Genomic DNA, 15,711 nt, shown 5'->3' with positions numbered 1-15,711 from the left:
GATCCGGGTGAGGGGAGAAGAGTCAGAGGTGGTGCGATTCTGCGCAGTCCTGTTGTGAAGTTCCGCCTGCCTGAAGGAAGAGGGGCGGAGCGTCGACGGAGAAGCGTCAGCTGGTGTGCAGGCCCGAAGAGGAATTTCCGACCATCTGAGGAAAGACGAGGGGCGGCAACAAACTGAGCCACTGCTCTCCCGCGCCTGCCCAGTGGCACGGATGTCGGAAGGTTGACGGAGCCGTCTTGAGGAACCTGCATCGCCGCTAGCCCAGTGAGGCCTCCCCCTCGGTGCTGGCTTGGATTTCGCTTGGCCTGGCCCACGAGGGAGGCGCTTCTGGGAGAAGACGACTGTTGGCGAGTGCCGGGTAGCGGCAACTGTGCCGTGCCCGGCTGGCCTCAAGTAAGGTGGAAACTGGGGGCTGTTGTGGGGCCGGGGGTTAATAAAACCAGGTCCCAGGAGGGAGATCTTTCTTTACCCCAATTATTAAAATTGGAAGTACAGGTCTGAAAAGACTGGGGAGTCTGAGACTAAGAAGTCACCAGGACTAGCGATGAAGGGAAACAAGTAAAGTAAAGGAGAGTGACTGAACTCTCTTCATGGTGAAAAAGACGGAGATTGTTGTTTAACCCTTTTCTTTCAGTGGTGGAAGGGGAAGGAAACTACGGCATGTCTTCTGTCAAACCTCTGAGTTAAGCTGATTAAGCTGAATGTAATATTTAACACCTTAGATGCGCGCAAACATCCCTCCCCAGTGCTGCGCTGTCCATTGGAGCTAGTGCTGAATGGACGTCCAATGGTCGTGCGCAGCACTGGGGAGGTAGTGCTGCCGTCGGCCAACGCCCCGACGCAGCACTTAAGAGGTTAATCTTTCATCTGAAACCCTGTGGTTACTCACCTGTGCCTTGAAAAGCGTTAAGCTCTGTTTACCAATGTACCAGTCCAGTTTAGGAGGCCGGGGTGTCCCCAGGGAGTCAAGTAACGATATTCTGTGAATTGATTGCTGGGGAATTAACTTATGTAAAAGTGCAAATGGAAAAATATTTGATTTGAGCAATAATCAAGTTGACAGACAGGAAAAATAAGAGTAAATAATATTATTTTTATAAACAGCTCATATTTTCCTAAAAAGAAGTGGTGTAGCGTAATTTTTGAGTGGATGGATGCTGGGTTGCAGTAGGGGTGTAACGCAAGCTTAACACTTTTGCCTCTAGGATTGCCTGTCTTACCCTGGGCCAGGCTACCCCTTGTGATTTGGAGACCCCAGGTCCAACAAATATACATGACAAATTACTAATACCTGAGTCAACAGCCATTCCTTTAGATTTGAGCACCTGGAAAAATCTGAACTGTCACAGTTGCAGGTGAGAGAGATGGTTAGTAGTTGTTTTGGCACTGATGACAGAGGCGGTGGCTGGTGCACGCTGCGGTGGCCTCCTGGTCAGAGCCCTGGCACTTATTAGTTTACAAATTAAGCATTGCAGACCACTGACCTCGAATGGACCCAGCTCACTCTTCTACAATGGTTTACCCTCTGACCCGACTGCCTGTTTTGCTGCTGCTGTTCTGGGGTCTCTTGTTGTAGATGCCCTGCAGCAAGCACTGCCTGACTGTCCATGAGGAGGGGGCACATCCAGTGTGCCCGTTTTCTCCTTTGAACCCCACCTAACTTAGATTCTATTCAGTTTTTACCAAACCCCATGTAAAATTGAATTTAAATTCCATCATAGTTTGCACAAACGTATTAAATATTAAACAAGCATCAAAGGGAGCCAAATTTAAAAAAATGTACAAGCACCAAAGGCAAAGAACACCAAACTACATTATGTTCTTAAAAATCTCATCATATTGAAGCCACCGTGCCCCCTCCCCTTCCTCCTAAACATCTACTAGCCGCGGGCCTCAGCTGTGGAGAAAGAAAGTTCCAACATGTTCCAAACTCTGCTTCAGGCGAGAGCAAAAATACATAACACTGCACCGCCACAGTATAATTGTGAACAGCAGTTTACTACTGCCACCGCAATTGCAATACTATTGTATTTGTTTACGTGCATCGTGGTTGTACCAGTGGACCGCTTCAAATATTTTCCCTCTGGTCAGCCCATGCAAGAGTTGGCGCTGAATTCACAACACCAGTGTACAATTTACGCGCTGTAGTAAACTAGTATATGCAGTAGACCTTTGTACTCTCTACCATTCCTATGTGACTCCTGCAGTTTATCCACATTCGTATCCCTTCCTTGAGTGACTTTACTACTTGTACATTTGCAATTTATTTCTGTTTATATCTCTTCCCTGTGTGACTTTATAATTTGTACATTCGCAATTTTTTTCTGCTTGTATCTTTTATGTAAAGCATGTAATCCCAAATCATTATGTATAGCAACTGGTTCTTATGTAAAGCGCTCTGACACCTTCGGGTAATGCGCTATATAAAATTGCATTCAATACAGTGAATAAATAAATAAAATAAACTACGCACGAAGAGTTTAACGGGCTTTGGAAGGTGGAGGGCGGTGTACGACTCTCAACCCTTCCCCCTCTCTGCCGGTGCCACCCGCCTATTCCCAGCCTGTGCGACCGGCCACCACAGTAGCCCCGCCCCTTCCAAACAAATGTTTTCACGAAACTTTCTCCAGCAGCGCGAGCTGTTGCTGAGGCAGGTCGCACGTCGCGGGCACAGGGCAGTGTGGCAAGGAGGAGGCATCGCACAGCCGCAGCAAAACTCCTCGCACAGGAAACTAACAGAAGGAAGGGGCACCTGTCAATCACTGCCGCTAAGTAGAGTTCGGAGGAGAGAAGAAACCGGGAGCAGGGGGGGGGGGCAGTCTGGCATCTGTCCCCACGTCTTGAAAGTTCGAATCCTTGGCACCGGCCGGAGTGCCGCTGCTTGCTGCCCCTCTGGCAGCCACCGAAGCCCCCTTCTCTGCCGAGACCCTGGATGCCCCGGCAGGAGGAGGAGGAGAGATGCGCCACAGAGGGGCCGCCTGCTGCTGGCGCCGGAGCTGGCTAGCCTGTGCCCCCGTACTCCTCCTGCTGTGCTCTCGAGGTAAGGCTCAACCCTCCCTAATGGTTCCCAGACTTAGGAATGTGTATGTGAATGGCCTCTTGCCCTGTGTTTACAGGACTGCCCGCAGGGGAAGACAGTTGTGTTTGCTTCTGTCACTGGAGCATATGGTACTTTCACTGAGTGGGTAGCTGGCTGCATTCCCGATAAACTTGTAATCACGTGCTTCTAGGGGGGCGATAGATTCTCCTCTTTTTTTATTGAGACTTTTTTGCCACTGTAACCACAACTGTGTGGCATAAGCCTAGCTGATCTGAGTTATTGGGCAAAGTCGTCTGTACGGCTATTATTTGCATCTGTAAAACGTGTCAATTACTATTATCAAATACTGGCACGACATAGTTACTGCTTGTGTCCACTGACCCAATAGGATTTCCTGGCAGGGCGTATTGCAGCTTCATTCCGCACTGGACATATTGGAGTAAATTGATATGCCGCATAATTCAAGTTTAACCCAGTCTGATTGCTCCTCGTGCATTACATGAACAGGGAAAAGATTGCTAAATGTATGCAAACCTATCACATGTTGAATTTGTGGCATGGAAGTAGCAAAAAGATCTCTGCAGCTAAAGCGGAATTCGGCGAACTACCTTAAGTAACTACACCTCTAATATTCTGAGATCTCTGGGAGTGAGGCTTCGTGTCGCCAAGTTGCACTCGGAGCTTGTTCCTACTAAATTATCCTAAAAGAAAAGTGACACTGTGTACTTTAGATGCAAAGGTGCATTTATTGTAAGTTCTGTGCGTACCTGCCGTGATTACGCAGATTGAGGGGAACAGCCTGAACACATTGTAACGTGACCAGGGGTGGGGGTTAGGTTGACTCCGCTAAAGGACCACATCGTGATGTCTTTATTACTCTTTAGAATGTTACCTCATAAAATGGCCACGCAGTTGAGTGCACAGTTTCTCGTTTTTTGTAAACTCGGCCATCCTTTAAGTATTTCTGACTCCCACCTGGACATTATTTATGCACCCCTCAGACTCCTCCCAAATTGACTTATAGCCAAATGTATATGAGATGTTTACTCGGTTAGTTTGTTCAGGTCTTGAGAATCTGGTTTGTATTGTTTTGGTCTCTTGACAATGTCTCGCGCTCCACCCCTTTTCAAGATTAACTCATTTTAATCCTTTCAGCCTATTCTCCATAGTCAACAACACGTAATTGGGCAGCGATATAATCAAATCCTATTAAGGCTAAGCAGAGAGGGGTCTCAGGTATCAAAGACCATCATGCAGAAGTACGTCACCTAGACTTGCTTTTAAGTCCGGCTAGATATAGCTTTGGCTGTTTTCAAGGAGATCCATTATAAAAAAAGAAAAATATACATATACAGGAATTTGGACAGTCCTCTTCACCCGTTGGGCTATTTCGGGGTTATTTACAATATGTCCACCCTCCATAGAATACAGAATGGAGCAAAGGGTCAGCCAAACCTCGTTAGTAGCCTCACCTCATGTTCACAGGCGCCCATTTATGTATGTATGTATGTATGTATGTATGTATAGGCATTTATATAGCGCACTACTTACCCGTAGGGTCCCAAGGCGCTTCGACCGCTGCGAAACCCTTCCTGGCTTCCCTGAGAGATGGTCCCTTAATGGGTATCTCCAGGGTGAGACCAGGCATCCCCGGCGGTCTGGTGGGGCCGTTAGTGAAGATGAGGCAAGCTAATGCCCAGAGTTGCCGAGTGTGATCGCTGATCAGAGTGGGCACCAAGGCGAGAGAATTATCGAGTCCGCTGACCCTGGTCCAGAAACCTGCCGCGCCGGGAATATATATTTTTCTTCTCAAGCATATGCCGGCCACCGTTTGACAGCAGCTTTTAACCTTATTTACTTTTAAGCTTTTGATTTGTATTGCATAAGCTGGCAAAAGAAAACAAAATCAAAACTATGGCACCGTTTCCAAGGAAAAACCCTATTGACTTTGCCAGTGCTTGTTTTTTTTGCACTCTGGGATCTGTAACCATGCTTAACCAATAGAAAGTCAGCACAACCAGTCACAGAAACTCAATAATAAACCTGGACTGGAGGAGATACTTACGCCTGGATCTGAGAAACTTGGGAGCCCCTCAGTAGAGAAAAGTACCCAGGCCTGAAGACCATTTTCAAGTCATGTCCACTTGGCTTTTATTTCCTGTTTTCAGGAGCAAGTGGCTAATTTGGTCCATTTTATTCTTTCCATTCCAATTCTTGTTCTGTTCATTCCGTTTTAAATTAAGTGGAATAAGGGCAAGAATTCAAACAACACAGTGGAGGAGATGGGCTACTTATGTGTAAGTGGAAAAACTTCAGAACTGTTTATTTAACTTTGAACGTCAAATATTCGCATATAGTGACATTGCCTGGATAATAACCGTATTTTGCATTTCCCCACTCAGTGAATGTCTTATTCATTTGACGACTTTCAGTCGACTGCGATCTGTCGGCTGGAACTTGTAGACTCCCTCTTGTAGAGAACACAGAACTACCACTCCCGTCATGCAAAGTTTTATTGGCTTCATATTAAGGATAGCTGCAGGTGCCCCTAATGATACTCTACCTGCCAACTCACACGGTGAGATTGCTCTTCAAGTTGGCAGGTATGTGATAGATACTGTCTCAGCAAACGGACACCGGGAAACCGGAGGATGGATTTATGCGGCCAGTCCTGCCTCTTCATAAAAAAATGAACAGTTCCACAGCAGCTGATAAATATTTTTATTTTCATTACCAATGAACGCTTGGGGATTGAACGCACAGAAGAAAACTCGCTAATCAGCATGCCTCTGTGACGACGGGAGTGAGTGCAGAGGAAATTGCCTTCCACACTTGTGGACAAGACTTTGAACTTGAGGTTTGCCTGCCCTGTGGTGATAAGGAAGTGTGCCTGGGAACAAGGCCACGGAGCCGGCCTTGGGAACGCCCTTGTCTTGGACTGAGTGAGAAATCAAATGCCACCTTGACTAAGTGCCGAGAAGTGTTCACAAGTGACCTAGCTGCCAAGGGGCCCTTTGTCGTGTGTAACGTTGACAGCCAATCCTGGCTATGTATTCAACAGCTCGTTGCATTCTGGGATATGTAGTGAGTAGTTTTAACACTCTCAAAGCACGGATTCAAAACTGCCAGCATGTAGAGTGGTGGAAAGTAAAATCAGTGCTAGTATTACATCAGAGCTTTTAAGGTTCCTGATTCCACAAGTTTTGTCTCCCAGTTTTGTCTCCCAGTCCAGGATGTTTCTTTCCATTCTTACATTAGTATTCTTGTTGATTGTATTATGGAATCAGGACTAGACTACAAGTCCCAGAATGCAAAGAAAAACCGGAAACTAGAACAGTGCCCACTGCAATGTTACCAGATGGTGCTATGTCAGGCCACGTCTCCAGATTCCGGTGTATTCAGTCGGGACCTTAAGTGGGATGAAAAAAATCGATGTTGTGTTCTTCTCTAAGGGGCGTGGCTTTATGTACAACAAGTCAGGACTGTTGGCTTTGTCACGGTTGTTAGTTGCATAAGATTAATAAGCATCAAATATGGCTTTGTTGTATATAATATTGAAAATGCTTCAGTTCTGAAATAATGCGACTATGAAAGATCTACAACGAGTTTCTTTGAAGTTACCTCAAAGACAGTGGGGTGGCTCTGCTGCAGAGGGCAAAACATGTGTCCACCCTTAGGGCGAGGACAAAAATGGAAAGCTGACAGGGACCCACCTCAGCACCGGCTTTTTACTGCTGGTGCCCTGCACCGGCAGGACCCGGCCCACTTAAAGCCCTGGATTCAGAGTTACTGGCCATGCCTGGCAAGGATCAGCTGTAGCTGTGGGCTCCAAGGGCTGAGTTTCACTCATCGTAATTCAACGAACCTCTCAGGTGGTAGAAGTTGAGAGGTTATTGGTCAATGCACCTTCATTTGAGGTTCATTCCTTAAATCCTAGTGATCTAAATCACCTAGAAAAGGGAGATTCCCAGCTCCTATCACCAAAACATGGGAGCCTAAGAGCCTTGATGGGGGTTATTATTACACGCTGTACGGTATTCGGCTGGATTCAAAAAGGAGCTTTCTTTGTAGGAGCAAGCTGCTTTGGAATTCTTGTGAGGATAATCCTCTACAGTGCTTGGGTTCTCTCTATACAATATTATCAGTTCTTCCCGATTCTGTAAGTGGCACACGTTGGTTGGTTCTTTGAAATAGATGTTCAGAAAACTCTCTGAATTCTTTTCTAACCTGGCAATTTTGCTTATCTTTGATTTAAAAATCTCTTATACAGTCTCCGGCACTATTGAAGTGATTTCTTCATGTATTTGCTGTTGTAACTGTATATCTAAAAGTAGAAAAACTCTAGGCATTTTTGATTTTCACGATTATTTTACCAGCTATGACTTGAAAATGTTGGCTTTGCTGGTAAAAAGGTGGCAACCATAGGAGCACCCAGGTTCCTCAGGTGCGTATTTCAGTAGTTAAGATAGTCCCGAATTTTCGCTGTGCATTCTGGGATTCGCAGTCCTGTTTGTTTCATTTTGAAATCGCAACAATAAGTTTGGGAATGCAAAGCAAACACCTGGACTGGATGACCTTTTCACGTTTGGACCTGGAAAACTTGAATGCTCTTCCTCCGCAATATATAAAAGTTATGTGACTTCTATTTTAACCCATGAGAAATGAGTAACCGAAGTAGCTGCCAATTCAGAAAGTTGAACAACGTTTGTTTTTTATTTATAATACTTCAATATTGTGTTGAAAATAAGCACAAAACAGAATCGCCACACATACCTCAGTTTGGTCCTAAGGTGCATCAGTCTAAGAAGTGACTGATCTTTTTTATTTCTCAAAGTTCAAGATAACTCTTAAATGCATTTAGAAGGGTTCTGTAGGTAGATATATACCTATCTATCTCACCAAACAAATTGTGGTATACTGACATGCTGCCAGATCGCTGGTGGTGCACAAAAAGTAGTGCTAGCTCTAAAAATGTAGCAAAATATCTCCAACACCTTTATATGATAAAGGAGCCGGCACTCATCATCATGGGGTTTCTCCTGTTTATTATGACAGTCACATCCGACGCAATAACCAGAACAGGCACAGGAGGGACGCGTTTCGGCAGTCACACTGCTGTTCTTGACCTGAAATGCACAATATTGGTGCTCATTTTAAAGCTTCCATAACATTAGAAATAGAGGGTGCACTATTGATTTCAGTGATTGGGTAAACAGAAGCACGTGGGATAATCATTTTTAATGTTATGGAAGCGTCAAAATGAGCACCAATATGGCGCATTTCAGGTCGAGAAAGGCAGCGTGACTGCCAAAATGCGTCACTCCTGTGCCTGTTCTAGTTCTTGTATCTAATGTGACTGTCTGAGACATAATACATGGGAGAAATATATTTATTTGTTTATATATGTGCATTTATTTATAAAGTTTAATATAGCACTACCTAGACCCGTGGGTATCAGAGCGCTTTACATACACAAAGGAAAAGAAAACATTGCATAACATCGCAGGGCATGAGGATGCATAAAGATAAAAGCAAAGACAAAATACTTATGTATCCAGTGAGGGGAGAAGGAAGCAGGTGGCTGGCACAGTCAGAAAACCACCATTCTTGAAGTTCAAAGTGAGTGGGGAGTCCACTAGGTTATTGATGCCTAGGACGGTTGCCTTGGTCAGTAAAGTATTGGTTGAGAAGAAAGAGTTTCAGGTCCTTTTTGGAGCAAGAGAAGGAGGGGTTGCATCTGAGGTTGATCGGGAGTGTGTTCCACATCCTGGGTACGTTGCCAGAAAAGGGCCAGCACTGGGTCATTTTCTTTTTCAGTTTCGTAGGGATGAGAAGAAGTGAGTTGGTGCATCTCAGAGTTCTGGATTTTCCTGCTTTTACTAGTTTGCTGTTTAGGTAGTTTGGGGATTGGCTGTGAAGGGCCTTGTGAGTGATGCAGACCAGTTTAAAAACACATCCACCTTCCATGGGAAGCCAGTTGAGTGTGTTGAGCATTGGTGAGATGTGTTCAAATCTTTTTACACCAGTTATGAGTTGGGCTGCCATGTTAAGGACTGACCTTAGTGGGGCTAGGTGAGCTTTTGGTGACCCTGTTAGGATGGCGTTTCCATAGTCCTGCTTAGAAAGGACTAGGGATTGTACATTTGTCTTGATATCATCTTGGGGAATGAAATGCTTAATTTTCTTGAGGTGTTTTAGAGAGTAAAGCGCACTTTTTGCAGAGTTCTTGATGTTTTCCTTCATTGAAAGCAAATTTTTGGAAGGTTCCCCTGGTTTGTCACAGGGAGGGGGAGAGTAATGCCAAAAAAAGGAGTCCCTGTAGGTTACTTTTAATAAATGGAGTTCTAGACATTAGTTAAAGTCCAGCTGTGTGGGGACAGACAGGTCTTAGGGCAGTAGTAGTTTGTGTATTATTATGGCACAATGAAATAGAACACTTATCATATCTAACAAAGAACTTATTTTACAATAAACAAATCCACCAAAGATATAAAAAAGTGTGTATCAAAAAATACAGTTTATTATAATACCTCCCTGAAGGGTTACAATCTAAATAATTAAAATACGGTAAAATCAATTTTCCACATAGTGAAAGAATGTGCTAAAAAGTCAAAAGAAAGAGTCGACGCGGCGTTTCGGTGTTCGTGTTAAAATATTCACACCTTCATCAGGACATTTTGACTGACAATGTGAATTATTTGAAGCTTCCGTTTAAATTTAGAAGGCTTCAATGCAACTGGAAGACTTTTATGCATCTGTTGTTTAGGAGTATATGGTACCTTAAATGAGGTAATTACATAAATTGATTTCTACACGGAGGAGCCACCGGAATAAATTATCGGGTCAATTTCAAAGGCTCAGGATCCCTTCGTCAATTTGGAATCACGAACAGTTTATATTCTTATCTACAAGGCCAATCTGATAGATTGCTTATTCTGGTTTCTGTCCGATTCTTGTTTTTCTTTTGCCTTTGTGGGTTAAGTCGGCCTCCCTGCTCCTCCGTAGTAGGGTCCGGCCCGAATGTATTCCTTCTTTATGGATGATAGCTAGGCCACCACCTGTTTTGATCAGTCTATCGTGTCTGATGATGTTGTAGCCTGGGGTGGGGGGGGGGGGGTGAGAAGGTCTAGGGTGGGAGTAGAGTGGTCATTGAGCCAGGACTGTGAGGTATGTGATGTCTATTTCTTTCGCGAGTATAACTTCAGCAATATCTTTGGAGTATAGTACTGCTAATCTACAGTTGAGAAGCATGCACGATAGAGGCCGGGGCGCCTCAGTGGTGGTGTGTGCTGTATGTATAGAAGTGTATTGAGGGGGTCTGGGTGAAAGGACATGTCTAGAGACTCTATTACTGCTCACTAAGACTGGGATTGCAAATGGGGCCGAGTTCTGGATAATTATTAGCGTTGAGTTGTTGATATCATCAGCTTCTCGTTCTGAAATTAGTCGGAGAGCTCGGCTGGGATGATATGCCTGATTCCTCATAGGATTGGTGGGCCATGGGGTGCCAAGTGGGGCCATGGAAGAGGCTGAAAGGGGGGAAGGTGTGTAGCTACCCGCTGTGTGTAAACAAGGAGGCTTAATCCGGTTGGGAAGGCTTTGTTGTAGGTTTTAGGATATCTGCCGCTAGGGAGTCTCTTTTCTGCTCCATTCGGGTCATTAGCTGGGTAAGTGTGCTGAAAGGGCATGCTGTCTTCGTCTGGAGCAGTGTATGACTAGGGCCTGTGGAAGGAGAGGGAATTAGGTTGTGGGATTGTGTGGCATCATTGGGGTTAGTAGTGGGGATAGATTGGACGTGAGTAGTCAGGTCGTTGTTGCTTCTGGTCAAGAGGTCAGGAGGAGGTGTTGTGGGTCTTGGGTCCAGGGGAGGGGAGAGAGCAATGGTAAGGAGGAAGTCCGTATCCAGGGGAATGGCAGTGTGATTAAAAGTTAGGGCAAGCGGCGGTGGGTCGGGGGGGTGAGTGAGCAGTGTCTAGAGGGAGGTCAATGTGCGAGGGATAATCTCTGGCGTTTGGTATGGAGATGGTTTGGGCAGGCGTAGTAGGGACAGTAGTGGAGGTGAGGATAATTTGTGAGGGTACAGTCGGGTCTCCTGAAGTCGAGGCATGTTTGGGTGTATTTCTTGCACAAAATATAGTATTATAAAAGCTCTTATTTCTTAGAAAACTGTGAAATATGGAAAACATTTCAGGGTTCCCTGTGAAATACAGGTTCCATCATCATAATTACCTACCTCAAAACACTATACAGAGAAGATTTTTCATTGTGGGAGCTACTAGGATTATGGAGCTAGGGCCAGGGCCCTTTTTTAACTGCACATCAAAGAAAATACACTTTTCACCCTAACTGCCACTAATTAAACCAGTAATATAAAAATACAAAATGGGTAATGTGCAGTATGGTCCAATACTGCTATGTCAGGGTTTTTGCTGGCATTTACTAACCTCTCAGCATTCAACCTTAATGTTTATGATGTCACCAGAACCCTGCAATGTCAATATTGGACCATATTACACAGTTACCCATTATGTAGCCATACATAAATAGTGTTTCTGACAGTGTGCTTTAGGCTTTGTGAACAAGGAACAATACAACAACTTAAATCGCTGTTTGGACTGTTATAAGCTTTCGAACAAGGCAAAAGAAATTGGATATTTCAAAGGAGAAACACTTTTGATGGATGTCTTTGTCTCTTTTATTTGTATTTACCCAAAGTATGGGTGAAGTGGAGGGAGGTCACTTGCGGAGAACTGTGACTGGCTGAAGGGTGAGCTTGTAGTGTTTTGTTCTTGATAGGGTGGGCACAAGACCTGGCCAAATGTGAGTGCCTGCGGCCAACCCCATGAATCGCAAGACCGAAGGCTATGCACAGAGTGGTTTGCTCACATGCAGATAGTTGGGCACCTGGTCTGGCAAGTCCACTGCCCAACCTCTCTTGCATTTTGGTTGCAGGTGATGCAACACCAGGTCTTGCAGACAATCTCCACTGTGTATGTCCAAAGTCTGTGCATAGTGGGGGCTGACTGCTTGTGGAGTGGTGGGTATAGACCTTGGTCATAGGATACACCATATTTGAAACATATTGTACATATGGCTGTAGATAGTCTGCTGTGAAAGTTTCAGACTTGTGGAGAGTTGGGTGCAGGACCTTTCAGAACCCAGGCACTGAGTCCAAGTCTGATGCTGATTGGATGCAGGGTCTGACAGAAGGCTATGACTTAGATGATATGAGTGATGTCATCAGTTATGTCATTTAACATGACCTGAAAGACATAATACGGTTATATATTTATTAGTTATTTCATTAAACCATAACTTGCATAATTCAGTGATTTATGTGTTTTTACAGTAACCTTGTGTCTCCTTGCAACACCCACTTATAGTGTCACTTTAACCTTTGTTTTACTGCAAATGTCTGTGTTTTATAACATTAGTCAAGTCACTGAGTCCAAGTCTGATGCGATTGGATGCAGGGTCTGACTTAGATGCTATGAGTGATGCCATCAATTTTGTCATTTAACATGTTCTGAAAGACATAATACGGTTATATAATATGTTATCGTTATTTCATTAAAGCATAACTTGCATAATTTGGTGCAGAGAGTGGGGTGGGGAAGGGTGGAGTAGTACACTTGTTTTCTTTGTGTAAGATTGGTACCACAGTAGTCCTGCTCGATCAGGAAGGGAGGTACCTCAAACAAATTGGCAAAATTGGTTTATTTCTCAAAACGTGTGAGTACAGCGGTACTAAAAAATCTTATAAAGAAAAAGATTTAAATTGAAATCATATGTTTATTAATGAGAAGGGGTGACTCTTGACAACAGACATTGTGTTAGCAGTGTGTTGTGCACCCTTACTGGTAGAATTAGATACATTCCTTTATGTTCTTTAGGAAGATCATGATCCCTTTTGCTTTGAAAAGCTTTCCATCCCTTCTGAAGATATCAGGCTTGTCATGGATTTTATTGTTTATATTTAACCAAAAGAGGACAAAGTTCCTGTGCCAGGGTGCAAAAAGTCACCCATGCATCGTGGTGCAAAAAGTCACCCATACTTAAAAAATTGGAAGAAAAAGAAAGGAAAAAGAGAAAAGGAGATTCCTAGGTATAAAGGACCCAAAATTATAAGGGGGAAAGGAATTGTGTTTCCTCTGTTGCCCTCACACACCCCGAAGAGTGTCATGCTTCATCATCGGGCGTTTGCTCCTCGTAGGGCCGGCGCTGCAATTCCCTACGGGTCCCAAGAAGGGTCACTTTATCGGAGATCTTTTGGAGGAATGCTGGATGATGCATGCGGGTGTGCGGGTTATGAGTCAAGAGGAGGGTAAAGGGAATTCGTGCCAGTGTCATATCTTAAAATAGAAACAAGGGTAAACATGCAGCGATATGTTGAAAAATATACCCTTGGCAGTCAATACTGCTAAAAATTATTGACCCAAGAGGCCTGTTATGCCTAGGTGTCAATTGTCAAGGTCAACATGTTTCGCGCTTCCGTTGCCAAGAGGTCGTTAGCGCTTCGTCAGGACCATCAAGTAAAGAATATGTAAAGTGCACGTGGTTTAGTGAGTTTAAAAATTACCCTCTTATCTCAATCAGGGTGGAGTAGAACCTGTGAACCCTTATCATGGTCACGGCTAATAGGTGGAGACCACTCCTGAATGAAGCCTAGGAAATGAGAAAGAACAAAACAAAGTAATAAGACAACATCGAAGAAAACTTGATGCCGCAATATGTACCACATGTGTGTACATCAATTACCCATAAACAGTAAAGTTGACAGGCACACGGGACAGGTTAATCGTAACTGGTCAAAAACAGGGGAAGGGGTATTTTGTTTAGTCTGGTTTGGGCCCCTGCCCTACATAGCATGAATATTGGAAAAAGGCGGGAGGAATTAAATGGTCCTCAACCTAGTAAGGTTTAAAAATATGCCCCATACAAAAAAACAAATCGTCCTGGTTTGTTTACTTACAACGAGCGTACAAACTGTAAAGTTATAAGTGCTCAAAGAATATGCTCACCAAGCACTGCGTGTAGTAATCCTACGTGGTCAGAATTATGGACGCCCGCAAGTAACCGGGCTGTGAAAACAAACACAAAGACAGCAGCGTAGAGGCACATTAGCCAATTATCTGGAGTGCTGGGCCGGGTGCTCACAGTGCAGGATATTACATCTTATGAAGTACTTACAAATGAGTGCGGGTGCTGCCTTCTTGCAACCTACCCCAGACCACGCTTCTGCCGTAAGGAGACTCACAACGGCAAAACCGCCAGTTTAAATGCACAGGCCGGGTCAGGTGTGAGGCGGTATCCTTTTCCGGGGAGGAAAGGAATCCTAGTGAGAAGCAACTAAATGCGCATGTGTGAGCACCGGAGTTAGACGCGCATGAGCTTTAAACGGGCACACTACTCCCCTGCTCATGCGCAACGGCTCACTACATAATCAAGGAGTCGGAATTGTCGAAAAAACTGCCCAGAAACGTACAGGCAATTTGCAACATAAAACAATTTACGTACAGGCAATTTGCAACATAAAACAATTTACGTACAGTGTACGTAAATTGTTTTATGTTGCAAATTGCCTGTACGTTTCTGGGCAGCTTTTTCGACAATTCCGACTCCTTGATTATGTAGTGAGCCGTTGCGCATGAGCAGGGGAGTAGTGTGCCCGTTTAAAGCTCATGCGCGTCTAACTCCGGTGCTCACACATGCGCATTTAGTTCCTTCTCACTAGGATTCCTTTCCTCCCCGGAAAAGGATACCGCCTCACACCTGACCCGGCCTGTGCATTTAAACTGGCGGTTTTGCCGTTGTGAGTCTCCTTACGGCAGAAGCGTGGTCTGGGGTAGGTTGCAAGAAGGCAGCGCCCGCACTCATTTGTAAGTACTTCATAAGATGTAATATCCTGCACTGTGAGCACCCGGCCAAGCACTCCAGATAATTGGCTAATGTGCCTCTACGCTGCTGTCTTTGTGTTTGTTTTCACAGCCCGGTTACTTGCGGGCGTCCATAATTCTGACCACGTAGGATTACTACACGCAGTGCTTGGTGAGCATATTCTTCGAGCACTTATAACTTTACAGTTTGTACGCTCGTTGTAAGTAAACAAACCAGGACGATTTGTTTTTTTGTATGGGGCATATTTTTAAACCTTACTAGGTTGAGGACCATTTAATTCCTCCCGCCTTTTTCCAATATTCATGCTATGTAGGGCAGGGGCCCAAACCAGACTAAACAAAATACCCCTTCCCCTGTTTTTGACCAGTTACGATTAACCTGTCCCGTGTGCCTGTCAACTTTACTGTTTATGGGTAATTGATGTACACACATGTGGTACATATTGCGGCATCAAGTTTTCTTCGATGTTGTCTTATTACTTTGTTTTGTTCTTTCTCATTTCCTAGGCTTCATTCAGGAGTGGTCTCCACCTATTAGCCGTGACCATGATAAGGGTTCACAGGTTCTACTCCACCCTGATTGAGATAAGAGGGTAATTTTTAAAACTCACTAAACCACGTGCACTTTACATATTCTTTACTTGATGGTCCTGACGAAGCGCTAACGACCTCTTGGCAACGGAAGCGCGAAACATGTTGACCTTGACAATTGACACCTAGGCATAACAGGCCTCTTGGGTCAATAATTTTTAGCAGTATTGACTGCCAAGGGTA

The 15,711-nt window shown here is 44.5% G+C and overlaps 1 protein-coding gene across 4 annotated transcripts in view; it reads left to right on the top strand.

Moving 5' to 3' along the window:
- The first annotated feature begins 2,628 nt into the window (after positions 1-2,628).
- MERTK (MER proto-oncogene, tyrosine kinase) overlaps positions 2,629-15,711 on the top strand; it is a 366,926-nt gene continuing 353,843 nt past the window's right edge. For 3 of the 4 annotated variants that reach the window (XM_086927213.1, XM_086927211.1, XM_086927210.1), the window contains exon 1: positions 2,642-3,040. In XM_086927213.1, coding sequence (XP_086783339.1) covers positions 2,959-3,040 — 82 coding nt within the window. In that variant the 5' untranslated portion in view covers positions 2,642-2,958. Of the gene's footprint in view, positions 3,041-15,711 lie in introns of all 4 variants that reach the window. The other variant, XM_086927212.1, reaches the window with a different exon arrangement.

The sequence above is a fragment of the Lissotriton vulgaris genome, chromosome 6 (genome assembly GCF_964263255.1).
Source record: "Lissotriton vulgaris chromosome 6, aLisVul1.2, whole genome shotgun sequence".
Classification (NCBI taxonomy): Eukaryota; Metazoa; Chordata; class Amphibia; order Caudata; family Salamandridae; genus Lissotriton; species Lissotriton vulgaris.
This window is presented reverse-complemented; position numbering and strand designations above follow the sequence as displayed.